Source organism: Oenanthe melanoleuca, chromosome 14, assembly GCF_029582105.1.
Source record: "Oenanthe melanoleuca isolate GR-GAL-2019-014 chromosome 14, OMel1.0, whole genome shotgun sequence".
Classification (NCBI taxonomy): domain Eukaryota; kingdom Metazoa; phylum Chordata; class Aves; order Passeriformes; family Muscicapidae; genus Oenanthe; species Oenanthe melanoleuca.
Window position 1 is genome coordinate 5,115,405 of NC_079348.1, and position 27,487 is coordinate 5,142,891.

The 27,487-nt window shown below is 42.9% G+C and overlaps 1 protein-coding gene across 1 annotated transcript in view; it reads right to left on the reverse strand.

Annotated features, from left to right (window-relative positions):
* The window catches only part of GNA12 (G protein subunit alpha 12), a 40,386-nt gene extending 14,009 nt beyond the window's left edge, over window positions 1-26,377 (reverse strand). The window contains exons 1-2 of the mRNA XM_056503108.1: window positions 26,046-26,377; window positions 14,417-14,632 (exon numbers count right to left, since the gene is read on the reverse strand). Of these exons, the coding sequence (XP_056359083.1) occupies window positions 14,417-14,632; window positions 26,046-26,366 (537 nt within the window). The 5' untranslated portion in view covers window positions 26,367-26,377. The remainder of the gene's footprint in view (window positions 1-14,416; window positions 14,633-26,045) is intronic.
* Window positions 26,378-27,487: the final 1,110 nt, after the last annotated feature.

Consider the following 27,487-nt stretch of genomic DNA (forward strand, 5'->3'; position numbering starts at 1 on the left):
TCTAACTCTGCACTTCCATTCAGCCTCACTGCTAACAGGGCATGGATTTACTGCAGCCAGAAATGTGTTCTCCCCTCTCTGACAGCTGATGAATTCAGTATTATTTTCCAAGGAGGTGAGCAAGTCTGTGCTTGTTAAGAATTCCCCCAGAGGATGCTGAAGTAACCTAAATTGCCCTGAAATGCTGATGCCCATTGGACACTGCAATTCTGTTCTACAGATATTCTACATCCTGTCTGGGCATCGAAATTTATTGACACAAGGCAAACATTAATTTTTCATTCAATCACCAGCTCCACTGCAGAGACCAACCACTTCTCCTTATTTAAGCTGTACTGAATTCCAGCTATCAAATCTCTCCAGTGTTATTTAACTTCCTCCTTAACAAGAGACTGAGCTCCTGGCTCCCATCCAGCAACTCCAGTGCTTATCCAAGTTGCTGCTATCTGGACCCTACAAACATACCAACTATAAAAAAAGAGTACCATATGGTTCCATACTTCTAAAAATTACCTCTCCTTTCTCTTGCCTACTCACACACAGTAGGTATCAGATGTTAAGGTCAGAAAATATTTTAAATATTCATTATTTATCAGCTCAGTCCAAACAGGCAATGGAAAAATTTGTACATGCCAGGTGGGTTTATATTAACTCATCCTACATGACACATGACCTAACTGTGCTTTGCAGCATATAGATAATAATAGGTGATAAATATTTATTTAATTCTCCAGAAAAACTTTATGCTAATCAGAGCTTCCACATTAGTACTAAGATTTGTGGAATCCTGTGACTGAAATTCCAGCCTTGCAGCTAAGAAACACTAATACAGGAGCAGGGTTCTCGTGCTGAAGGGCAAATCTTGACATGTGTTATCTTTTTCTAGCAATCAAATGCAGCAATTCTTTCTCCCAACTGCTGCAAGGGAAAACTAAAGTTACATTTTTTTCCCCTGAAATTCTAGGTATTTCTACATCAACAGGATGTAGATGAGATAAATTACTTTTGGACTAGGTTAACAATTCTGTCCATTTGTCTCAAATATGCACACCAGCAGCAATGCCTCCAGGAAGAAAGGAATTTTCTGTTAATAGACTAAGGCAGGCTCCATCCTACACTAAAAGCTTCAAGAAACATTAACAAAAGATCTCTGTAATTTTGATTTTACTCATACTTACTGTTTTAATCACTGCTGTTTCTGCTTCACAGATTTGCAGTGGCCAGAAAAAAACCAGGTGCAAACAGCAGAGAAAACAATACTGGCCACAAAGAAAATACAAAGTGTAACACAAACATGCTAAATGTTAGCTTAAAAAAAAATAAATCTAGAAAAATCCTTAACCAGACAGACCTGCACATCAGCCACAGGGATTCAGCATGTCCTACCCTTCACTGACCAGCTGATAGCAAGAGTGGAGGAGTGGATGCAAGGGGATACAGACCAAATTCACATGGAAGAATCACAGTCATGTTTAAACAACAAAAATAGTCCAACGACTGCATCCAACATCAGCAGCGAGCCTGGCTCAGTGCTGGCACGAGTGGGTGCCAGACCTACTCCTAAGCATCCCATGGAAGGATTCCTTCCTGTTTCCCTGCCAACTGTCCAAGGGAATTCATTGTCTGCAAGTGCTGCCAGAGCCCTTTCATCTCCCACACCGGAGGTTCTCCGTGGAGCTGAGCGAGTGCACGCCAGGCTCAGCTTCTCATTCCAGGCACAGCCCAAAGGCAACTGAAACATCATGGCCACAGTCAGAACAAAGTCCTGAGCTGCAGAAGGAGGGATCCAAGATTCTGGCCCATCACCAGCAAATCATCCCATTTATTCACAGTTGGCAGCTGCCACAGAAAAATGGGCATTTTCAACTAACATGGCAGAATTTAGAAGTAACAGGATTTTTTACATCCTCTGGAATGATGCACAATTCCCTTATTCAGGGACTCCAGGCCCATGCTTTGTTCCCAGCAGGTCAGAATGCAAACCTGAAACTTGCTTTGTTTACAGGAGACATCTGCAGAACTAAAACAGACAGTGACCCCAAAAAAAAAAAAAAAAGAAAAAAAAAAAAAAAGCATCTTCTGAATTAATCTAGTCAGCAGTACTGACTATCTGATCAAGACTAAATCACAAGTTTACCAGTGAGTTTCCCTTTCAAATCTTATCAGATCAAGGGATGGGAAATAAATATCTTAGATCTTGAGGGCTGAAAAAGCAGCTAACACCAGCCATGAGAGAATGTTGAGCTTGGACTTTTCCATGGCAGGTGGCCAGCTGGAAAGCTCAGCAACTTGGATGCACTTACAAGAGGCATAACCTTGAGTATCTTGCAGAACGATGCTTCCTGCTCCACTTACACACCAAAGATTTGCTGCAGTGTCCTAATGCTCCACTTTCTGGGAAAGTATCAGCTCAGATATCTTATACTGAAATTTGTCTGTTGTTAAATGGTGACTATAAGGATTGCAAAGTGTTATTTATACTGTGTATTTCTTTAAAATTTTGTTCTAAATGAGATTTTCTCATTTTGTCTGTAATTATACAGCTGAGATTTTTAGATAGGCAGAGTGAAACAATGGTCTTCCAAAACTCAGAAAGCTGCTCAATACCTAAATGTAAGGTTTTAGGCAAAACAGCTAAAATGAAACCTAAGTCTTAGCTGCACTCAGGTGTGCTCTTTACAGTTTGATTCCTATAAAATCAAGTGTGTAGAGAATAGAGTGCAGAAAGAAATTAAATTCCACCTGCTTACATTACTCTGAAGTTGTGCCCCATGCCCATTACCTCAGTGCCTGGCAGCCTCAGCCACAGAGAACACAAGGTTTGCAAGTCTGAGGGATTTCTCAAGGCAGCTTCACATCTGATTCTCAAACACCATTTGCCCCAGAAAAAAAAACTTCCTTTTTCAATTAAAAATTGGTATTTTTTAATTCACCCAAGCACCGACTGCCCTCTCCAAAACCTCATTTCTCCTGCTCCAGTGCCACTGACAGCCCTGTGTGTCAGCTCCAGCAGATGAATGAACCCCCAAGGACCTCTGGTGACCTGAAATAAACCTCAGTTTCCATTTACAATCAAGTTTTCTCTGTGACTGTATTTATAGGCATTACCTTGCAAGGTTTTTTATCTATTCACATCAAAACATATCAGCTATTCTAAGTATTCTCACCCTTTCCCTCTTGCCTGTTTTGGCATGAGGAGGAAGAATTCTCCAAATCTGCACTTAAACCTTCACCCTATTGATACTTCAGTATGAAGATTTCATGCAACCTAAACTACTTTTAATTTAATTTCAGAATTTGTTCTCTTTCAGGTCTGAAAACAAATCTAAAGATGGAATCTGTGATTAGAAATAGGCAACAGCTTCTATCCTTAAGGCCTCAGCTACACACAGAAATTAATCAAGCCACAGTGGAAAATGAAGTGAGTTTAACAAACTTTTCCAAGCTGTTGAGCAGACTAGCCTATAAAAAAATCCTAATTAAAGCCTCGGTCACATCCTACTGAACTGGAGAGAGGGCAGCAGTCCAGCCACGTGGATGGCCAGCTGAACTCCCTGCAATCAGGAATGCATGTGCTGGGCTGGAAGAAGGAAGGCAGAAAAAGAGGATAGAGTAGGTGGCTCTTTTGTCTCCTGCCCACATCTAACACCATTACTGATTCACTACTGTACTCTGACCAGACTGAAACCACACAGATCAAAGTCTTGAGCTCAGAGGTGGAATTAAATGGGAAAGAGTTCCATCAATACACCAGGGCTTCTTCAGTCTGAGATTCTACTGAGTTTTCCAAAGCAGAATTAAGTGAGTATCAAGGGAAGCTAGTCAAATTAAGAGCTTTGGGGGCAGGGTGGAGAGCAGACCTTCTAAGGACAAACAGCAACAGTTTGTTCAGGAGGAAAGCCAAGTGAAGCACAAGTCTGCCACAGTCTGACTGCAGGAATCTGTGTTGTATACAGAGGAGACATTCGAAAGGTGTCAATAAATTACTTCTCAGAGCAACATGTTTTCCACTCTCTCAAACAGAAAATCTTGCATGATGTTTCCAAGAAGTTTTCCTGCCCTCCCCCAAATCCTAAGTCAATAATAGGGCCAAACAAGTTTACTCCTCAGTTGCTTTAGGTGTAGCTGCAAACTGCTGAGAACGTGGGGACCATGCTGCCTTCTGCCTTTGTGACAGAAGCTTTTCCAGCAGTGCAGCTGAGAAGTGAAACACTGAGCTAACCTTACCCTTCTCCTTTGGGAAGGCCACTCAACAGCTCTGCTCTCTCCACTAGTCTTTACTTATCAGCTGGTTGGTCTGTGGCACTTTGGAGCACTGAGATATTTCCTGGAACAGCATCACATTCAGATGCATCTTAAGTCATTTGATCTATGGAACCTCCCACTGCTGCACAGCTACCACTGCACATGAGCCCAGAAGTCAAAAGTCAAACACTGTTTCCTCCCTTCCTCTGCTCACCTCCTCCTCCACACTCAATACCTGTGAAACAGAGCCTGGATTTGAATAGTCTATGAACACTTCAGATACTCCAGTAACTCAGAACACAAACACTGCAAAAACTACTCTTTGAGGTACAGGAGTACAGGTATCTTATTTCAGCATCAGGAAAGGAGCCACTGCTTGGGAGAAGGATCAGTGACATAGAGACAGTCATTCGTCCTTGGCAAGCACCAGGTTAAGGCAATTTGTGCCCACCTGTGACGCCCATGGCTTGTTCCTTCCCCAGCTGTGCTGTCACCCCCAGGCTGCATCTGCCCCTTCTCTAAGAGCAGCTTCCAAAAAACTCACCCAACATAAGCAAGAGCACAATGCAAAGCAGAACTCCCCAAACCACCACTTCCTATTGCTCACCAGGATTACTCTGTCCAGAGCTACAGCCCGAGGTAAGCTGAAGCCAAGAGTGATTTGCATTCAGTGAAACTCTCCATGTTTAAGGCAAACCAGGCTTGTCTGGGAGACAACAGCAGCAGGGGGAGAAACAGAAGAAAAGTAGGTTAAAGATATTACAATAGTTTCGAGAAGTCATTGCAAAAATGTCAGGATTTGGATGGGTAGCAAGGGTACAACATCACCACCTGAGCAGGTTAATGCTGCCTAACTGTCCTACCTGCATTCTCTTTTTCAGCTTTCTGTCAGGTCTCATCTTTCAAAGAACATGGGCTCATTGTACATTCACTGCCATTGTGACAAGTAAAGAACAACTTCAAGTATCTGCTAAGTATGAAAATGCAGAACATATGCCAGTAAGACTTTCTTGCAAAAACAGACCTAGTTTTTAATGTTTTGCTTATTTGTTCATCTGTTTGCATTACTTGTTCTTGATCCTACCTAACTTACAATAAACTAGGATATTCAGGAAAGCCTGAAAGCATTCATTACCCATTATCCTATTAAATTCAGTGGCCCCTTTGAAAAATCCAAGCCTTAACCTCTTACTGTTTTTTTCTCAAGGGAACCTTTTAGAACATTTTTAAAGGCACTGAAAACACCCTTGCTCACTGTCCCAGTTCTAGGTGAAAAGTGCAAGGTTTGGTACCAATAAAAAGCTGAATGGGTACCCAAAGAAGGCTGAATCACTACAAAGAACATATAAATGAGGTACAAAAGGCTGACTTGTAAAACTGGAACTTTCTGAAATGCACTGTCAGCACTGCTGCTCTGAGCAGAGAGAGCCATGTCAGGGAGACAGGCTTAACAAAACCAGTCACCTCTTCTTGGGCAGTGCCTGTTTTTCCCCTCCCGTTTCCTGAAACCAACCACAGGGTCAGAAAACTGCTAATACAGCACACAGCAAGTAGCAGGAACTCTCTCTTTTTCCTCACACAGCTAAGCCAGTCCTAGCTGGATCTTCAAGTAGTGCATGTAGCTTTCATACACCAAAAACTTTGAACTCTACATATCATGGGAACACAAATATAAAAGTCTCATTTTCAATTGTATCCTTGAGACTGAAACCAGTCTAGCAAGTGGAGCCCTCATACTAGAAACAATATTCTTTGTTTTTAGACAGATAAAATTAACATATGTCTCTGCATAACGAAGTATTTTTGTAGCAACTCAAAAGTTGTGCTTGTGCTACCATGGCTTTAACTTACACAGATGCTCATTACTGAATATGTGAGTTCTCTCTTGCTTCCACCAAATTTCAGAAGGAACTCTTCATTAGACTCCCTTTCTCATTCAAAGGGTGCATCTTTAAATGTGACTTCTCAGATTCCTGGAATACGTTTTCATTACTGGGATTCTCTAAGGTGATACTAGTTGCCAATTTTAAAGTCTCCTGAATGATTGAGGTCCATTAGAAAGTTTCTGAGTATGAAATTAAACAGCACAATCAAAGCTAAAGGCTGCTCACTGGGCTGGATTTGTCTCTGCCCAGACCTTTCCTGCACACTAGAAAGGGATAAAGAGATTACTCCAGTGGTTTGTAGCTGCAGTTGGGTACTGGCTCAGACAGCCTGAACTGAAAGTTTCCTTCCTTGTTTCTCACAGCATGTGCCAGCATTTCTTGATGGGAATGCAAAGATTAATTACAGCTGTACTTGCTCTGAACAAATCCTCATATTCAATACAGTCCTGCAAGATTTAGAGTAGCACTAATTAGGGCTTAGAACAACAATTCTGCAAAGACAAACATACAGAGTATTTTTTCTAATTATTTTATGCATAATAAAACTAAAGCTTCTTTCCAGAACCAAGGTGGCATTTATTCTCAAGAGCTGAGAGCCAAAAGGGCCTTTCCAGCCTGAGAACATTAGATTTAGTGTTTCAGTGCTGTTGTTGAAGATAAGACAGCAAACAATAACCACTTCCATATGCACACAGAAAGGTAAGGGTGAGTAAGAAACCTTTTGGGACACCCAGACAATTCTCTAAGGGGCTCAGTCACTAAGAGGTAAAGACAAAAAATGTCTCTAGTTAGTAAAATACACATAAGGAAAAAAAAATCTTTCAACCAGAAAAATGGCAATCATTAGTCAAGAGGCAAATGCTTGCAATGAATTTTCACCATGGGAGCTGTAAATATGAAGTTGTTTCTCTCATTTATCTTAGGCACACCAAAAACACAGTCAAGATGTATTGGCTTCCAAGGGCCAGCAGCAAAAAGCTCCTACAGGAAGCTTTACCAGACTTTTTAATCTGCCTTTGAGAATCTGTAATTAAAGGTAGGTCCACACTGTCTGAATTTCAGTCTTTTGGTACCCACAGAGAGCAGAGCATTAATGAAGTGCATTAACTGCACATTTTACAGACTTTAGAGGTGATTTTGCCCAAAGTTTTTGATCTTTAAATAATGTAAAAATTAAAAAAAGTGTGAGTGCTGGGAATTCACTATACAGAATAGCAGGACAGCCAGTAGCACAGCTCTTTTTATTCAGATCCATCTCAGCTCCCATATGGTAGGCATATCAATTTCTTGTTATCCACTTATTTATTATGTATGATCTGCTCATTACTTTCCAACTTATCCTCCCAATTCCATGCAGGCTACATTTCACCCAGCTGTTGCACTTTGTCATAACCTAAGGTCAGGAGAAATTCATGGCAAGAATCCTATTTTTTTCCACAGAGCATTTAGCACTCAATGCTTGGTTGAGGCTTCAGGTAGGTACAGTCCCAAACTGCTGTTCTCCAAGACTTTTCCACTTACACTGTCTTAGAACATAATTCATGACCTTACTGGTCCTTCTCATTTCTCTCCAATAGCAAAAAGTATTTAAGAAAGGCTAGTAACTGTTTTACCCATCACAGCCTTCTTAGGTTGGTTCTGCCTCAGAGAACAGCTCATCACTGAAAAAAGATTTGGCAAGAGCAGATTTTGCTAGAATTCAAAATGATTTGCAGTGATTTCCTAAATGGTTGTGACTCCAGCCTACTTTAAATGCAAGTTCTTCTCACCTCTTGTTCAAATGCACTTAAAGCAAAAACTGAGAGTACCAAGTGCAACATTCCTTGCTGTGGGTGACAGCCAACATCTCCAACTCTGCCTCCTGCTCCAGCTCAGTCCTCAGGCTGAATCCCTGTCAAGACAAACCAGCACAGCCAAACCCCACGCTGCTCCAGGAGCTCTCTGGTGGCAGCAGGCCCATTAACATATCTCCTTTAAACATTTATTTTTAGAATATTGCAAATATAAGACTGAGGACTGAACTTCTGCAGATGCAAACTGACAAACTCTACAGCCTTAGCCAGTACCCGAAAAATTTTGTGTGAAGGTTTCCAGCTTCATTTTGCTTTGCTATCTTTTAATTTTTAATACAACCTAAACTATAGCTCACCAACTTTCACCTCCTTTAACAAAATGCCACTTCTGTTTGAGGGTTCTTACTTGAGAGCTTGCTCTGAAAAAAATTTTCCTATTTGGTCATAGAGACAGGATTAGAAGCCAGGGACTCCAGCTGCTAATCCTTCCTGCTGCAGAGCAGCCACCACACTTTGCAGTGTTACACTTAAACAAGCAATTAACTTCTGCTGTACAAAGATGAGTCAGACTTCATAACCTGACCATAAACTTTGGAGGTCTTGGGATTGGAAATGAAACTAGAACTAAGAATTTGAATTTGGATCTCTGGCACTTAATTGCCATGACACTGGCCCAAAACTTCGCTCAGATATTTAACTAAGAAACATCTTCTGCCTTCCATATGAGTCCAGAGCAAGTCTCATCTTTTGGTAAACTCTGCAAGTCAGTGGTCTTTTGGGTTAATATCACATCTTGTGTCAGATCTTGTGTTCAGAATTCTAACACAACCAAACTAGATTATAATTGACTATTATAGTGCTATATATATAAACTATAGCACTATCATTCCTTACATGTACTAGCTATGATTCAGACAAGCCAATTTACCATCCACAGCTTCACAATTAGCTTCAAAAAGAAATAATATAATATTGTTAGATACAGATGTCCTTGACTTTCAGCACTAATAGTGTGCAAATACAAAAAATTAAAGCTCAGCAACAGCAACCATGAGTTTCTGCTTTGTAGCTCTACTGTCAATCCCTCGTTCTTTAAAAAATTTTGTGGGTTAGAGTGGTATGTCCCATCCAGATCTAGAAAAGAAAACAAAAAACCACGTAACTTCCCAGAAATAATTTAGTTTCACAGGAGTTCTGCAAGCTAGGAAATACCCATGCAGAGCTCAAAAGTAATTTGGCAGTTGCTGCCTAGTCCCAATTACATGCATTAAATGGTAACAAGATTTCCCAGGCTGGCACTTTGAACAGTGTGGTTATTGCCTTTGTACATCTCACCAGCATTGGTCAAGCCTCAATGGATTTCACTGATGAAATATGAGAGTTTCACAGCTCTGGGAAAAAAAAAAAATCACCCTTGCAGAATAGGCAACATTCAGAGTCTCTTGTGTAAGCTCATATTCAAACAGTAGTTTGCAAAGAGAAGAGCTCATTTTTGTGTTACAGCCAATTGTATAAGCTGGGCTTGATTTGACACTCGGTATTTCCTCAAGTGCAAAGTGTTTTACAGCAATGCCAGGCACAAGCATCCCTGCATTTCAGGGCTCTGCCATATGTGCTGAAAGAGCAAATTGCCTATAAACATGCTTTTAGGGCTAGCTCTACTCTGCCATTGCATCTTAAAGAGAAATAAACAGTTGGAAACTTTGTACTTCAGGATGTCTCAAAGTGCACTGAAGAAGTCTAACAAAATACAGCCTATTGCTGTAGATCTCATTGAATATGTCACTTCAAAAGTCACTTCTCACATTAAGTCAGTTTTCTGCTGCCCCATCTCTCAATTCACTTGGCTTCAGCCAAATGCTGCTATGGAATCTCCCAGTGCCTCAGGGGCTGATGCACAGCCCAACTCCTGATTACATCACTGCTGTACTGAGCATTTCTGTACAAAAGTAAAGACATTTAAGCCACAGTTTGTCTGCTCTGAACCAAGAATTAGTGGGAATAACTGGTGCTCCCCCTGCACACCAGCCAGAACACACATCTGACTGCCTGTGAGGCTTTGAAGCCATCAGCTCCTTGCATGGGGAGAATGCAGAAACAAAGCTCTCCTACCCCAAGGAGCAGGTTGTTCCCTCTGCAGTGTTCCAGCACACTGCCTGTCCTGGCAAGCAGAATCTCACCAACTCCAGGGTCTGCTTAAAGGAAGAACAACAAACCCCATAGTTAATTCTCAGGGGACTGACCCATGTCCTATTGCAAGTAACTCCCAATTCCCCCTCACCTCCTGCCCAGAATGGTGAATGAATATAAAAGTTAAGGTCTTTAAAACATTTTCCAGTCTTCTCACATCCAAGGCTTCAGAGGCTCTCAGTATTTGAAGTATTAATGGAAGTGTTCCATACAATTCCCTGTGCACACATCTAAAAATAGCTATGGACACAGTACTAAGGTTTTTGTCTATATTTGCAAGAGTCTTACTTCCCTCTCAGGAACCACAGCTTCCCATTAATGCTGACATTTATTTTTTCTTTTAAAAAAAGAGCTATTAAAACACCAGAAAGTCTTTTAACAGTGTAGGGAACATCAGTAATAATATTAATACATCAGTAACAACAATTTCAATTGATATTCTGGTGATGGATCATGAACATATTCTTGATATCAACAATGTCAATTTTGCTCTCAGAACTGATAAAGCCACATGATGGCCTTGGCAGATTTGCTCATCACTATCCATCTGTTTTGCCCATGACAAAAATGTAATTTTTTCCCCTATTTGTCCCATCCTTACCCACAATGATATCAAGCACGCCAAGCTGCAAGAAATCAAGAGAGTATCTAACCTTGTGTCAGATTTTTTTTCTCTGGACACAATAAAGAAGTGAACAGATTCTCATAGTAGAGACCTCAGAGGATGGAAAAAACAAAAAAACCCCCCAGACTACAAAACAAAACAGAAACCACATGACCAAAGCAATTCCTATCTTGGCCTTGGTCTCCACAGTTTATAGCACAAAAGGAAATGTCATTATATGGGTGAAAAGAGCCTGCAGATGCACACACCCAATCTCCCAAAAGCACCCAAGCACCTGTCACTAGGCTCAAACTGAAGCTCCCACCTTGCAGCCAAATCCTGCTGGAAACCCCACTGCCCTTCTCCAGGAACCATTCCCAGTGGGATTTGTCTCCCCCTGCCGGGACTGGGGGATTTGCAGTCCCCTGCCCAAACTACCCTCTGAGACTCCAATGTATTCCTTTCTAACACACAGACAGAAAATGGGGTGGGGGGAATAATGAGGGCAGGGGAGAAGGGAGAAGAATCCCACTCTGATTACAAAGGAATTCCTATTCCAGTAGTTAAAAAATGAGGACAGACGTGACAATGGAAGCAAACATACAATGAAGCTTTTGTCCCCAAACTACTTGGCTCCCATACAAGGAACAGAGGAACTTGGGTCGGTGGGGACTGGCTGGGGCAGGGGAAGAGCTGATGTTTGTGAAAAGAAAGCAAAATTGGTTCGTCTGCTTTAAGAAAGGCTGGGAAGACAAAAGCAAAAAAAGCAGCCTGCTATTGTAGAATCCACCCACTCACTCCTGAAACGCTCAAAGACCCAGACAGGGATTTACAACCAGCACTTGTAGGCACCGAGTATGAAGCAGAAAACACTCAAATGCCCAGAGGCAGCTTCTGTGGTGCCAGAGAAGCAGCTTTTAGATTGCACAGGGTTATGGTCAGAGCCGTTTTCCTCCAGCAAGTTTGTAACTGCTGAGTCAGGCACTGAGCTGGGCATTGCAGACCATAGCAAGGCACCTGCACACTGAAATTTCAGCTCTAGTCAATCACCCAACGTGTTTTCCTTTTTAACAGTCACACAACTTCCTGGAGAAACAGAGCATTCAAGAGCAGACCAATAATCCTACAGCTTTGAAGCCAAAATAATAACAATGATTAAAAAAAGCGCTGGTGTTCAGTTGACAGCAAGATGAGGGTGAAGGAGTTGCCAGTGCTGAGTGGGGTTGTTTCTTCAAAGTGTCAAGGCACATTCAGAAAGATCACAGTAATGTAAAGCTGCAAAATTTTGGTGATGATTTAAGAACTATTTTAAAGATAATAAATTCAGTTTAAACCAAGCATATTCCATTTAATAGCTCGCTTATATTGGGGAAGAAAGAGAGTGCTGATGCAGAGGTTTTCTTTAGCCTGAGTTAAAATCAGTTCAGAAAAGATTTATTTTTCTCAGAGTCCACTATATCTGGCTTGTATTTATTTGCACAAGTCTATATCCAGCAAGGGTTTAAACTAAATGAAGGTATGAGTTTATACATATCATATGCAATTACAAATTAGGCATCTCCTTAAACCACCTCTTTCTTTAAAACGTTAACGTAGTTTAAATTTTTTTAAAGGAATTGTATAGTTGCTTATTCCCATATACTCAGGGAATCAGACTTCTGCTGAATTTAGAAGCAAGATATGGAAGCTTGTTCAAAGTATTGAGGTGTTAAAAATTTGTTTAATCCAGAAGCAGCATTTGTATCCTTGAGACTAATTTACTACATTTAAAAACCTTTTATGCAGCCAAGTGATTTTTTTTTTTTACTTACAAGTTAAGCACTTCCGAATTCCCTGGTGATGCAGCCTGCACAATAAAACACCAAAACCCAGATTTTCATGTCAGTGCCACAGGTGCAGGACTGGGATGGAGTTACAGGGTTTTTGTGACACATGTGGCTGCAGCATTGACAGGGTAACAGCCCTGGCGCCTGCAGCAGTTCCAGGTGCCCCAGTAACATTACACAGGTTACACCAAAGGCATCCAAAAGGATGCACTGTGGAACTGCAGCACAATGCTGGATATGACAGCATATCAAATAAGCACTTGCATGCCTCTCTGCTTTGTTTCTGTGGGGCTTTTTTATTTTTTTGGTATTTCCTGTTTAATCCTCTAAGCCAGGGAATGCAGAGGTAGGCTTACTACTTTTGGAACGCTATTTATTCAACAAATGGGACTTTTTTCCCCCCAGTTTGATACTACTTTATTGCTAACCAGTACAGGAATGAACCTCCCACATGATCCCCATCTGAATTTCCCTCTACAAACAAAATCCATGCTTGACCACAGCATTTCCCAGGGAAAAAACAGTCTTTACAGGCTGCTGATGCAACTATTGCTTACTATACCAGATTCTCTTAGAAGTTGTTTCATGGCAAATTCAAGTTCCCCGTGGCACGAACCATCTTTTCATTCCATGTCTGAACAATGCTTAGAACAGCAAAGCAAAGTCTACAGATGCTAGGAATAACAGAACAATTAATCCATCCTCTCTCCCCCTGCACATCCTTTCCCCCACAACCCCAGTGCTGTAACATGGAAATTGTTTCATTTTTAGCCTATGGAAGTGAGGTTTATCCAATCATCCTGTGACAGCTTTACTTTGCCATTTCATTTATTCTTTACCTATTTGGCAGTCTCATGATACTTCAGAGACAGATTTCAAAGATATGCAACAACAAGACTCAGAGAGGCATCTTATTAGTGGAGACAGATGAGTACCTAAGGGCTGCAGCATGAGATTAACTACAGTACCAGACACTAGAGAACCCACACAGAGGAGCAGCATCAGGGAACAATCAGAATTTCACTACTGAATTTCTCTAATTCTTCTTCATCTGTATATCAACTTCCTTTGTAAAAGAATCTAAAGGAGACTGCAAAGCCATGTTTCTCTACTTTAACCCCTCTAATAAAACAATGGTAACATAACAATTGTGGTACCAGGTTGTCTGGATCAGTACCTTGCTCCACAGAGCAGGGAAGAAAACGAGAAAGAAAATAAAATCCTCTCCATTTTGTGCATATGAAGAAAAAGGAGTGGATCATGAACAGCTGTCAGAAACATATCTCATACCAGAAGTGCAGCTATTTTGGCACAAGAGCATGAAGACCTAACAACAAGAAAGCAGGGAAGAGAGCACATTTTTACGCTCACTGTCATCTTCCAGTTGCTTATCCAAGTTTCACTTGCAGACGTCAGGATGAAAAGAAACAGTCAGGGAGCAGCAGCCGGAATGGGTGTTGCATTCACTTCAAAAGAGCTGCATGCAGGAAGAGTTTGCCAGTATCAATACAGTGCAAGCTGGCAGGACTGGAAAGTTACAAATTAAGTGTGCCTTCATCAGTGACCTACTATGAACAGACCTACTGAGCTGCAAAAATATTTTTAGTTCAACCAATTCCTGCCTTTTTTGGTTCCTCTTGCTCTTCCAGTTTATCCAGTCATGTGCACTTTTCCACTCCCTCTTACTGCCATGTAGTTTTTCAAGTTTGGCTCCAATTACCACTTGTTTCTGCTGCTGGAGTGCTGGATTTACAGCACTCCTACAAACAGCTAACAGGGTGGCTCCATCTTGCACGTAGCAAGCTGTCTTTCAGCTGAAGAGAGATTTATAGAGCAGCACTTTCCTCCTCCCACCGTGCCGGCCGTACTCACCAGCTGATACTCGCTCCGACGGCTGAAGGCTTCCTTGATTCCTGAATCCCTCCAGAGTGCACCCAGGGCAGGGACATAGAGCTGGAAGGTGGCAGGCTCGATGGGCATTCCAGCTTTGTTTTCAAAGGCCATCAGAAACATTCCATGCTTCTCATTCTCTGTGTACTGCCAAGGGATCCCCAGTTTGTCCCGTGCGTCAACCAGAACCCTGCAGCCCTAAAGAATGATTCAGATAAGAAAGTCAGTGATAAAAAGATTAAACAAGGACTTGAAGGTAGTTGAAGATTATTTTTTTGACACTGTTCTGGTGAGACTGAACTCAGGAGAGAATCATAAACATTGTTTATTGCAACATCTCCAACAGATATAAGATAGAGCCTGCTTCTGTAAGCAGTTTAGCCACAAAATATTTCCCCAGGTGGAAAAAGTATTAGCAGCAACAGCTAATGGCAACAAGCAGTGCTACCAACAGATAATGAAAGTAAACATCAGTGAGAGTATGAAAAGTGTCTGGGAATTAAGGGAAGTGTCTGGGAACTAATGTGTGATCATCATAGCTGTAGTTTTAAAAGTAACACCATGCCTGAAACCATATTCTTCCATTTCTTTCCTTGCATTTGGGTTTCTGACACCAAAAAGGACATCCCGGCTTTCTCAAGCATTAGGGAGATCAGAAGGACATTACAGGACTGAAGACATTGAATAGAATCCAAGCTACCAGGATCAGGAAAGCAGATCCAGTTTTCCCTCAGAATCAGCTTTTTGAACCTGCCACAATTTGCTAAGCAATGTGTGACACGTAGGTTTTGCTACTCTAATACTGGAAATCTGAAGCAAAGTAATCTAGTTTTCATATTCAATTCAGGATTACGGAGCTGATTATTTTCACGTTTTGCAGTTTTTACAGAAACCTAATTTCATACTCATGGCAACAAGCCAAACACATGAGGTTAAAGAAATTTGAAACTTCAGTCTTGACTCTAACTTCAGCAGTAAATAGCTTCCAATGGCCAATATTTATTTCTCAGTAGCGAGCCCCATTATAGTAATGGATAGATCTGCTAATGGTGACTCAGCATCTCAAGTACCATCGAATTCACAAGTAAAATCTGTGGGTTATACTGGATTACTTTTCTCATTATGTTGATATTCAGTTCTAGAGATATGTAAATAAAATAAAAAAAATCTCCAAAAGTGAAGTTCTGTTTCCACAGCTACTCACATGAGCCTCCACATTACTGGACTGATCTCTTTTTCTGCATACTTTAAGCTATCAAGACTGCATGTATGTTTTATTAACACTTGAACCTTTCTGCTCTCCAGTCCTTTAGCAGCACCACACAACAACAACAGTAACTTCCCAATAGCAACCAAGATTAGAGAGGGAAGTGAGAAGCAACTTAGTGGATGTCACAGAATAGGAACTCAAAGCCAAGTGTTGTGGTTGTCACTATCCAACGGTGCTCCTCAAGAGCAGCTTCCCAAAAATGTAAATATTTATGATTCTCAACTGATTGTTACTTTTTTCAAGTAGAGAACGTATCTCCACAATACCATGAAAACACCAAAGTCAAATATATTTACTAACTGCTGCTTCAAATTCCAGACATAACTATTCAATAACTCTGTCATACAGACCAAAAGCCAACTCTCATTCCTAGTTGTAGAGTTTATTCCTTTATTAACAGAAGTCTTTCGATGGTTATTTGAACGGCACTAACAAACAGAAGCATGAAAAACCCACTTATAAGGCTCTGTCTCTGAAATGCAGATGCTTCCATGATGTCTCACAGCTTAAGACAGTTTTGCAAACTATCCCCTGCACACACCCCCATCTGCAACTGAAAGACAGGGTCAGCTCCCCACTAAGCCCAGTCAAGAACTTGGGAGATTTTTCCAGAGCACTGTGGTGACTGAGACCAGCAGGACTCAGTTATTCCTGTGTTTCATGCCAGGCTTGTCTCTGCTCAGTGAGAATTGTTGTGTATGAAATGGTTAATCAGCATTGTGTGTGGGATAGTGCTCACCATCTCCCCAGCCACTTCCCCATGGGTCACCACCTCCCCTGGCTGCCCTGGGCCCTGCACAGAGCTCCCAGCCCACGCAGCTCTGACCTTTTTCCTGCCTGGGCTCTGCAGGATCTCCCCAGGCTGCTCAGCTCCAGCCCTGGGGCTGGTTTAACCCTTCTCCACCCCACAACCACTGCACAGCATCTCACAGGAATGGCTGCAGGTCTGCACAATACCTGCTTGGATAAAAGAGCACTGGGAGCTCATTCCAAGTGCACTTCCCCACACAGCTGTCCTGACTTTCTCTGCTTCCACTGGAGACATGGAGGTTCTCAAGAGGCTGTTTGTTGTTAGGGAAAGTTTCATTATTTGTGTGGAGAAAACCACAGGGTAGTTTCAGCCAAGGACATAGAGGCTGCTCCAGTCCCAGAATAGTCACTTATCTGCTGGCTGCAGCTCAATGGAAATGCAGGTTTAAACCCTCCCTGAGGCAGAAAAAGGGAACTAAACTTAAGTCCCACAGACCCTGTGGGAGTAGATTAACCACTGTAAGGTCACCCATGGGGAGCATGTGGAATCAGCACCTTCCTCTGACTGCTTCAGAGACAGAGATGTTGCCACCAAGTCACATGTAGAGCCTGATCTAGGACAAAGCAATTCAGTAGGACACCAGCACTGACAGACACACTCCATGAAGAAAATAAAAATATAGCATAAAGGTCAGCAGGAATGTCCTATGCATACCCACAGAACCTCTCAAAAGTTTTTAGAGCATATCTGCTTCAAGATGTGTCTCTAAAACACATCAGGAATAAATAGTCAATGCTTCTTCCTCTCAACTCTTAGCATTTAAAAGTGTGACTCAGCAGAACCCCCAGTAAAGTGAATCTAAACTTAATATTTCTCCATCTCCACAAAACAGTTCCATAAATGCTCCAAACAGATGTCAGAAAAATGAGGGGAAGCAGAGGCATCACTAAATTTAGATCCTATGTACAGCTATTCTCGCATCTCAGACTTACTGGTAACACTGTATTTTGCAACCTCACTGAGCATTAAATAATCCCTGCCTCATTAATCTACATAGCAAGCCACCATAGGAAAGGTTTCCTCTTACTGGAAATAAAAGCAAGACACTTTTCCTACCCCTTCCCTGACAGTTTTTCTGATTTTCTGCTACTATAGAAAATGTCAATTCACTCTATCATTTTGAGACTGAACACCATTAATTACCATTCTGTTTTCAAATTTGGACTATGGAAAAAAAATGAAGCAACAACTTCAGATGGGAAATAAACTTCTGAACACTTCAACTGATTTAAAGCTTTTGTGCTGCAGTTAAAGCAGGACCCAGAATAAGCAAGGATGGAAAGAATTAAAATCCACAGATAAGGACAGTGTCAGGCATATAGAAAACCAGCAGCATAATGGAAGTACCATCTAGGGAGTAAAAATAGGAAATTCTCTGCTCCATTCCTTTCTTAATAACTTTTAATATATTCAAGTCTCTGCATAAATCCCTGGCATGCACAAAACCTGAATGGAATCAGGGTAGAAGAAGAAAAAGGTGTAACAAGAGCATGATGAGATCTATCTCATGAAGCACCATATCTTATACAGAAGAAAAAGCTAAGTCTAGAAATCCATAGATTAGGAAAAAAAAAAAAAAAAAAAAAAAAAAAAAAAAAGACAACAAAAAAAAGGCATAACACACAAGAAATGTACAGAAATTACAAAAGACTAGCAGAAAGGGAATAGACAAAGACCATTTTTCTTTTTCCCCTTGCTAGACAAACATGAGTTATCAAACAGCTCAAACTGAAAACCTACACACCCCCAGCCAGACAAATGCATTTACACAGGATGTTGGCCAAAAGCATAAATGGACTCCAAAAGCCATGAAGAAGAATAGATGGAAGCAAAGTCCAGAGAGGACTATTCGATTACACTCCAGATGCAAATCCTGGCTCAAGAAGTTTCCGAAAGCAAAGGCTGCCAATAACTGGAAGAGCACACCAAAGGATCACATTGCCCCGTGCTTGTAGCCCATTCTGGTTGTGGGTTGTTTTTTCATGTCACAGACAAAGGCCGAGCTCCTCAGCCTGACACAGCACAGCTGTTTGGAGCATGTTTGCTACTCACCAGCAGGAAGGTTTTATGAGCATTTACACAAATGTTCATTACTAGGACTGGCTCAAATACATTTTTTTTCTCCTTTACTTTTGAAAGCATCCTAACTTTGAAAAAAATCCAGGTTCTCTTGTATTTTTAAATAATGATTAAATGAATTTGTGGGAATTATTAGAAAGGTTGTAATGAGCTAATGTCACTTGAAGCCAGAGACGTTTGCCAATACAGGACAAGAAGTGTTGCAGTATTTAAAGAGTAGTGTGATTTAAGCACATCTTACATGTGTAGTTACACTGCTACATAAAACACAACACCACTTTTTAAATTATTCATATGCTCCAGTACTTGAAGGATTCATTATCCCTAAAACCTCACACTTTTCACCAGATGGACCAACTCAGAGGCCAAGTGAACACTCCTCAGTTAAGCACCAAATAGGTTTGGGGAACACTTGCTTATAGGCAAGGCCAGGTTCTTCCATGCACATAACAGCAGTCAACTGAGCAAAAAACCTGATTAATTGTTGCAACCTGCTCAGAGTTTGTATACAAATACAAGAGCCTCCTACAGTGCATTTTCTCAAAGTAATTTTAGGGAACTACTGCTGAGATCACAGACAACAGAGTAACTGTTACACATGAAATACTAGAGCAGCTACTTTTTACCATTAATACATTTTAACCTCACAGCAATGCCCGAAATCTCCAATATCTACATATCAGTTATGGACCCTATTGTTGTGAGAGAAGTGCTGATCACTGCTGAGCACTCCCTGGGGGACTCCAGGTCACAGCTAACAGGCACTGCTGTCCTCTCCTAGGGCTGCAAACCAACAGGAACACTGCAGGCACAGGGAGATTCCAACGTGTTTCCTACTGTGTGTTTTTCCTCACTGCTGTCGACAAGGAACTGGCAAAAGTCTGGGGATCTCATCTCACAGAGACCAATATGAATCTGAGCTGTTGCCCACAGGAGTGCTCCCACCTCAGCCCACAGCTATTCCTTGGAGCCAGAGGAACAGTACAAGGTGATGCAGCCACAGGAATACAGGTAAATTGCACAGCTTTTTAAAATAATGTTGTCAGTGTTAGCAAATATAATAATATGCACTGTTTGTAAATTGCTGTCTGGAACACTGCAGAGAAGGTGACCTACTACAGAGTGATTGCAAGACAATCAGATTTTTGCAGCACACTATCATAAAAGCATTAACAGAGTTTTTCTTTGATCTATGTCCTTGGAACATTACAGCCAAGCAGCAGTAGAGAACCCAATGTCATTCAGGATAAGGTTTCACATTATAGAACAGTCAAACGAGGTACCATCCAAAGGGGCATCTTTCCTGGCAGTGGAGTTCCACTCTCTTCTGTTTGATGTTTGTCATTTGCCTGAGCCCACAATCCAGCAAGCAAACATCACCAAAAACCTGGCCACTCATATAAAAAGAGATTTCCAGTGGCTATTTAGTTTGCTGTGAGGCGAGACAAGGGTAGTGGTGGGAGCAGCACCAGTTGGCCCAGTTAGACAACGAAAAGGCTTCCCAGTTCTGCCTGTCCTTTCACCACTCACATATTCCAGTACCACCCAGGTGAGCGCAGGGTAAACAGCAAAGATGACCTACCTTCCAGCCCAGCATACAAATAAAAAATGGAAACAAAGGGGAAGTGTCATTTACCTAGTCCACAGGAACACAAATATTAAAAAACATTTGGATTAGCCAGCGAGTCTCTGGATTGGGAGCAGCAATGATGTCTGCTTGTCTGGAAACTCTGAAAAGAGTCCTTGTCTTTGACTGAACCCAGCAAAATGACGATAAATGCAGCAGAAGGAAAATACTCCCTGCAAACTTTACTTGTAACAGGGTAGAGATGATGACCTCAGAGATGACGAGTGGTGCAAGACCTCACAAAAAGTTCCCAGTTAATGCTTTCCAGACTTGTATTTGCAGCTTTCTCCTTGCCCTGAGACCATCCCACCAGTATCAGTTCACAGTTAGTTCATGCCTTCAATACAGGAGACACAGCATCTGTAGTTCCAAACATACCCCTGCCATGCTGCCCTCATGGATTCAGTACCCATGTGCTCAGACAGCATTTTCAATGCCAGGATGGGACCAGCTCCTGACCTTCACTAGGCTGAAAAATCCCAGGCAAGTGGTGGAAACTCATTTGGAAACTCTGCAGCCTCCTATTCCTTTCAGCTTCTTCCTTGCTGGAATTTGCATTGAACTTTTTCAGACAATGTAAACTAGAGCTTGCTCCAAAGTTTTCCTGTAAACATTTTTAAGAGGACGATTTGCTAATTTTTTGCCAATACTTTCCAAGCTAATTATAAAACTACATGTATAGTTAACCAAGTGAATATAATGTAAGCTCCCAAATTTAGTCACTCCAGTGACTAAACTTTTGTCTGGAAGACATCAAAGTATGTGCCTACAGTCTCCAGGGACTAAGTCATGTTCTGCAATACTAATGACTACATCACAAGAGCATTGTGAGCTCCATTTTGGAACAACTATGAATATTCATCATTTAATACTGACCATTTAATACTGACATACTCTTCCAGTATCTGCCATGATGAAGAGATTGCTGTCTCCCAGCCCAACCAAGAGACACCCCAAATGCACAGAGACCACCAGAGTTGATGGAATTTACATTTAAGACATAGAAAATATATCAATTGGAAGTCAGTAAGAGACCCATTGATGAAATGTTCCTGGAACAACAACTTCAACAAGACTCATCAGGGTCTTCTGTCTCTTCTGCATAAACTAAAGCTCAAAAAAAACATGAGCTCAAAAAAAAGATAATCAGAATTTAAAAACTGTTCTTATACAGAACTTTAGCACTTCGATATAAAATTTAAAGGAAAATATTCTAATTAACCACAGTTCCTATACTCTCCTTGTCATTCCTCTGAAAAGAAGCAGAAAGGAGATTGACACTGTCCTGAGACCAACTACTCAAACAGCTGGATCCCAGCTCTGAAGCAACAGATGGAGTGTGACCATCATCACCTCCTAATGGGTCTCCAAACTCATTTGCATGTAAACCCAGGGAAGTGTGGAGTCAAGACAATTTAAAGAGTAACTGGGGTTTACCTGATGTATTTCCCCTGGGTTTGTAGGCACTGGAAGAAACATGCTTACATTATAAATGAGCAGTAACTTGGTCACTTGCAAGCGTAGCTCCCAAACAAATTGAGGAATAATCTGTTTCACATCCCAGAGTTTGTATCTGTACCTGGCTGAAACTTGAAAGTTGCAAAAGAGTTTTCTTGGTTCGTTTGTTCATGACAGGAGGCAAAACCAACTTACTTCAACTACCATAAATAGAATTTAGGTACATTCAAGGCACACAGAGTCCCAGCAACAGTCCAGGTTTAGTATTAATTGCAGAAGTCTAAAGTTCTTAAAGCTTGCCTTCAGCACAAGCCACTTATTTTGCTTTACTGCCACTCATACTCCTGCTATCAAGGAGAAATGCTCTCAGGTATCCCCTCGTGTATTGCAGCTGCACTCAAAAGTCCCAAAGGACTGTTCCTCAAAGATTTTATATGTTCAGAATCTTCCCTTGTTTTTTCCCCACTCAGAGCTCACAAATGAAATTACACATAATTCCCTGTCATTCAAGGCTTTTCAATTCTTTAGTCAATCATTACACTTCAGGCCACAAACAACAAGAAAACACTCATGGATATACTGAAACTTTGAGCTGGTCTTTCCGTTCTCAACAGGAAAAGTAACATTACCAAAAGAGCTCAACAGATTATACTTCAGGCTTTTAAAAGCTGAACTTTTTCTCTCTTCAGATCAAAATCTCCTCAACAAGCTGGTGCAAGTACCACTCTGGTGCTTGTAGATTGCTGTAATTATTTTCTTATGCAACTAAACTGGGTTTTTTTAAGCAGCATGATATTCACATACTTGAAACAAAAAAACATTTAGACAAGGAACATCAGAATTGTGAGTCGTTGAATGTCTGAGCTCTTTAACTTTTATCAAAGGAAGCAAATAGATTACCAAGGCCAACCCATCTGTTTTGGATGGAAGGTATCAAAAGATTCCTGTAGCTACAGTTGAAAAGCATCAAAATACTCTGTAATACCACCACACATTGCTTAGATTTGAGACTTAAGGTACATGAAAGTTTTCCAAGTTTCTCTGCATAGCCAGGAGTCACCTTAACATTCAGGCCTCAGTAGTCAGACAGCCCTGTCCTGTGCACTTTCCTTTTCCAGGTGGGTGTGCTGAAGTCCTGAAGCCTGTGTACTCATACCAGAACATTAACACTACTGCTTTTCACTTCAATCATCAAAAAGTTCCAAAAAGTTACTTTGAAACTTAGCCTCGATTAACAAGCAAAACCCGAGTTAACCGATGACTATTTACCTTAAACCAAAGCAAAACTCCTGTATTTGAATACCATCCCACAAATGCCAGAAAAAGCTAGCAAGGCCCTGAACCATCACCTGTACTAAATGGAAAAGTAAATTCTGTATCATAGGTTTATTTTGCTTCAGCATTTTGTTTCTGACTAGGGTTTCCCCAAAATGGGACATGAGAACCAGAGAGAACAGGGTAAGCAAAGAACTCAGCATTAAGAAGATATTAGAAAACCAAGAAGGTGAAAAACACAAAGTGGAAGCTGACACTAATGGAATTCATACTTAACACTGTTATTTTCAAAGAGCTTTCACATTGTGTTCTCTGAAGCAGTTTCTTCATTCTCCATAAGCTGTACAGTTGCCTAAACACTACTGCAATAAGCATTTCAGAAATATCCAGCACTGTTACAAGAGTAGGAATGCTCCTTCTTCAGAGAGAAGTTTAGTCATGGCTGGAAAACGAAAATCGACCATTTAATCCCAGAGATTTACACTGCATTTCTAACTCAGATCTCAGTGTTGCAGGAGCTTAGCAGGACCATTGTCTGACCACTCTGAGGACTGTGTGGGCTAAGGTTGCTGCAGCTGTACTTGACAGTGTCACACTGATTTAAATGCTATTTGATAGGATCATTTCCACTTCACATTGCCCACATCTAGTACTAAAAATTCATCTGAGATCTTTTATTGTCGGTTAAACACACAGTGATCTTGGCTTCATTAAGTCTTAGCGGGTGATCACTGAACTTCCTGAAAAAGTGAAAAGAACCTGTAGTCTAAACACTGTTATAGAAAGAGAAGCAATCACGTGCACTTGACAATTTACATTGTCAAAGAAGCTAAATAAGTTTACTTTAAACACTGGATGTTTATCCACAGAACAAAGTTTAATGCAAGAGAGTATTACACAATTACCCTAAAATAAAAGCACTGACAATCACTCTGCTTTGAAAGCCGTTATTCTGTCTTGGTATTTCATTTCTTCCTGATGATTACGGCAGAATATCAAGGTTTTATCAGGTTTATCTCTGATGAGCAAAAATGCAAACAAATCATCTACTGCCTTCCCACCAGAAGACTCTTCTTGCAGCTCTCTTTGTTTGCCCTTCCTCCTTCTGCCTACTTTTTCCATAGTGACTATTCCCAAGCCATTCCCCAAAAACTTATGGGGGAGGAGTATAAATTGTATTCTTGTAGGCAAGAGCCACTTGTGTTATCTGGAGAAGCAAGGAAGGAAGAGTCTGACACGTACCTAAAGGAGAACCCTAACCTAACCTTAATACTCCCAAATCACCTGCAAGGCCAAAAGAGCAATCAATCTGCTGAACCATATTAACCCACTTTAAAGCTGCTTCCAAATTTTATTTTCAGGATTAGAAGAATTTAAAAGGTTCAACTGACATAGTGCAAGAAGAGCTGTTAAGCACCAGAACACCTGATTGCTTGAGGACCAGGATTCTACTTTGAATTCTCAAATCTACCGGGAGCCATCCAGCAAACAAGTGTTTCAAGTGTGTGACTCTGTCTCTCCTACTACAAGGAGACACTTTCCTTTCCAAAGCATACCAAGTTCTACTGCTGAAAGCTCTACACCTTCTGCATACATAAAATATTACATCACTTTACCAAAACTGCTACTGCTTAGACAACTTAAAAGAGGAAGGAGTCTCAGATTTTTTCCACTTTCACAAACTTCCCTAAAAGCTTCTGCTACTACTTGAAATTAGTAGCAGTAAAAAAAATAAATCACTGTCAGGACCACAATAAGCATTAAGAGCTAAAATAAGACTCCTTATTTCTAGGCATATAGATTTAAAAAAATCATAACACTTTCTTTGCTCACATAACTACAGTCAGAGAGAAGCTTCTGAATTTCAACTTTCTTGCAGTTAATGGGCTCCAGCCTGAAAATGGACAAAAAAAAAAAACAAAACAAAAAAAAAAGGAAAAGAAAATTAGACAACCATTTTCCTGATCATTAACAGAAGTGAAAGCCCTTTATGGAATAGCAGCATTCTTAAAAACAAGAGTCATTGTATGCGTGCACTTATTAAGTGCACATAAAGCTTCTATTTAAACACAAATCTGGAAACTCAGAGTAACTCGTTATCTTCAACTTGCACGGTTCCCTTTCCTTTAACTTTCTATGAAATCTCACAGAGCCTCACAAATTCATGCCCACAAAAGAATGGAGAGGGTCCTACAGAAAAAAATATAGGCAGAAAAGCAGCATTTCTTTTAGGAAAAGATTATGAAGAGAGAAACACTCCTAAGTGAGCTTTTTATATATCTTGAGTTTTTTCTGAAATGTGATCACTTTTACCTGCACAGGGCATCAATGCTTATATCCCTGACAGGAACAGTATTTCTCACGGTTGGTTTCCCCCAGTTAGGGAAATATTGGTCTGTAGAGCAAGGGCTCTACCACAGCAGCTTTTATAGTCTCCAGTCAATAGAGACACACACTGCCAGCACCATAAAACCCGCACACACACTGAACAAAAACTTTCCTGCAAAGGCACCCAACCAAAGTTATTTCCACTTCAGCTCCAGGTTTGATAAGACCCCACACTGCCCAACTCTGCGGGCCTACACTCCCCTCATTTCTAAAGATGCACCAAGTAACAACCACTCGCTGCCATAACATCTGTACGAGGAACTCCTTCTTGTCCCATCTCGAGGCGCACAGACTGGGGATACTTTGCAAAAGCAGAGAAATTCCTCCTCATTTCTTCAAATCTTGAAGTTTCTCCAATTCCGACTTCGAGGATGCTCTCATAATGTTTTTTCCAGAAGGCAGGCCACACCTATATCCTCTTTCCTCTGCGTTTCCACAAAGCTTTTCTCAGTCCCCTTTGCAGGGAAATTTCCTTTGAGGCTTTTTCGCGCAAGCCTTCAGCCGGGTACCGCCGGAACCCGCACTGCCCGGGCCCCCGCAGCACAAAGGTCCCCGCCCTCCCGAACACCTGCACCGAGACCCCTTCCCGGGGGGCGCAGCCCGGCCGAGCTCTCGCATCCTTTTCCGACGGGCACGGCCCGGGCTCCCGGCGCTGCGGGATGTGCCGGCGCCGGCCTCCATCCCCCCCTCCGCCGCCCCTCACCTTGAGGATGTTCTCGTAGATGGTGGCTCGGAACTCCAGCAGCGCCTTCTGGTCGAACTCGCGGCCGTGGATGATCCGCATCTGCTTGAGGAAGGTGGACTTGCCGCTCTCGCCGGCGCCCAGTAGCAGGATCTTGACGAGGCGGCGCACGGCGCGCCGCTCCCGGGCCAGCATCGCGTCGATCTCCCGGCTGCGCCGCCGTGCCTCCCGCTCGGCATCGCGGCTCCGCTCCTTGCCGTCCCTCCGCGGCTGCTCCCCGGCGCGGCCCGCGGCCTCGGCCGGCAGCAGGCAGCGGCTCAGGGTGCGCACCACGCCGGACATGGCGGCGGCGGCCCGGCCGGAGCGCTCACAACGCCGCCGCCGAGACCCCGAGCTCCGCCAGCATCGGGCGGAGGCCGCCGAGACGCTGCGACCGGGAGGAGGAGCAGCCGCAGCCGGGGGCTACGGGCCGGGACCGCCCATTCCTCGCTCCGGCTCGGCGGAGGGAGGGAGCGGCCGGCCGGGGGAGGGGTGGGGGCGGCAGGGCGCGGCCCGCAGGCCCTGCCCGGGGAGGGGGCGCGGCCGCTCCGCGGGGCCGGGGGCGGCGGGAGGCGCCCGGAGCCCTCGGCGCGGGGTCGCGGCGGTGCCGCGGCGGGGCGGGGGACACGCGGCCCCGGCCCCTCACACAGCGAGCGCCGCCGCCCGCGCGGGGAGGAGCCCGCGCCGCCCGCATTGGGCGGCAGCGCTGTCGCTCAAGGAATCCGTTCCCCAATTGGAGGAGCCGGAACGCGGGCGGGGCCAGGCGGGCGACGCGAACCGGGGTAAGGCGGGGCGGGCAGTGCCGGGAGGGGGGCGGGGACAGAGGCTCGAGCACCAATCACAGAGAGAGGGCGCGGCCTCGAGGTCGGGGCGGGGCCTGAGAGGCGGAAGGAGAAGGCGGGAACACTGCCGGGGACGTGACGTCACGCAACGCCCCGTGTTGTTTGCGTGACGTCACGGCGCGTCCGGGATGACGTCAGGGGCAACCGCGACGGCGGGGCCAGAGCGCGCTCTTGGGGTCCCGAGCCGGCGGTACCGGGGCGGTGTTGGTAACGTGTGGGGTTTGTTCTCACCAGAGCGATCCAGTGGCCAGTTCATGCAGTGACGTAAAGAGTTGTGTCATTGCTGACGTCATTGGGGAAGCACATGTCCACAGCACTGCAGCAGCCGTAGGTCCCTATTCGCCAGATTAAACAGTGCAGACCCGGCTGCCCCCGGTGCTGATCCCAGCCTCTCTGACATCCAGAATCCAACAGCGGGGTGAGCCCGCTGCTGCGGGACAGGGACTTCAGCCCCTGATGACATCGGGTGTAATTCTTTGTAAACACGCTGAGGCAACCCAGTGCTGGGCTGATGGCGAGGTGGGGATTAAAGTATCAAAGTACAGGCTTAAAGAAATCCCCCTCAGCCTCGTGATTAGGTAC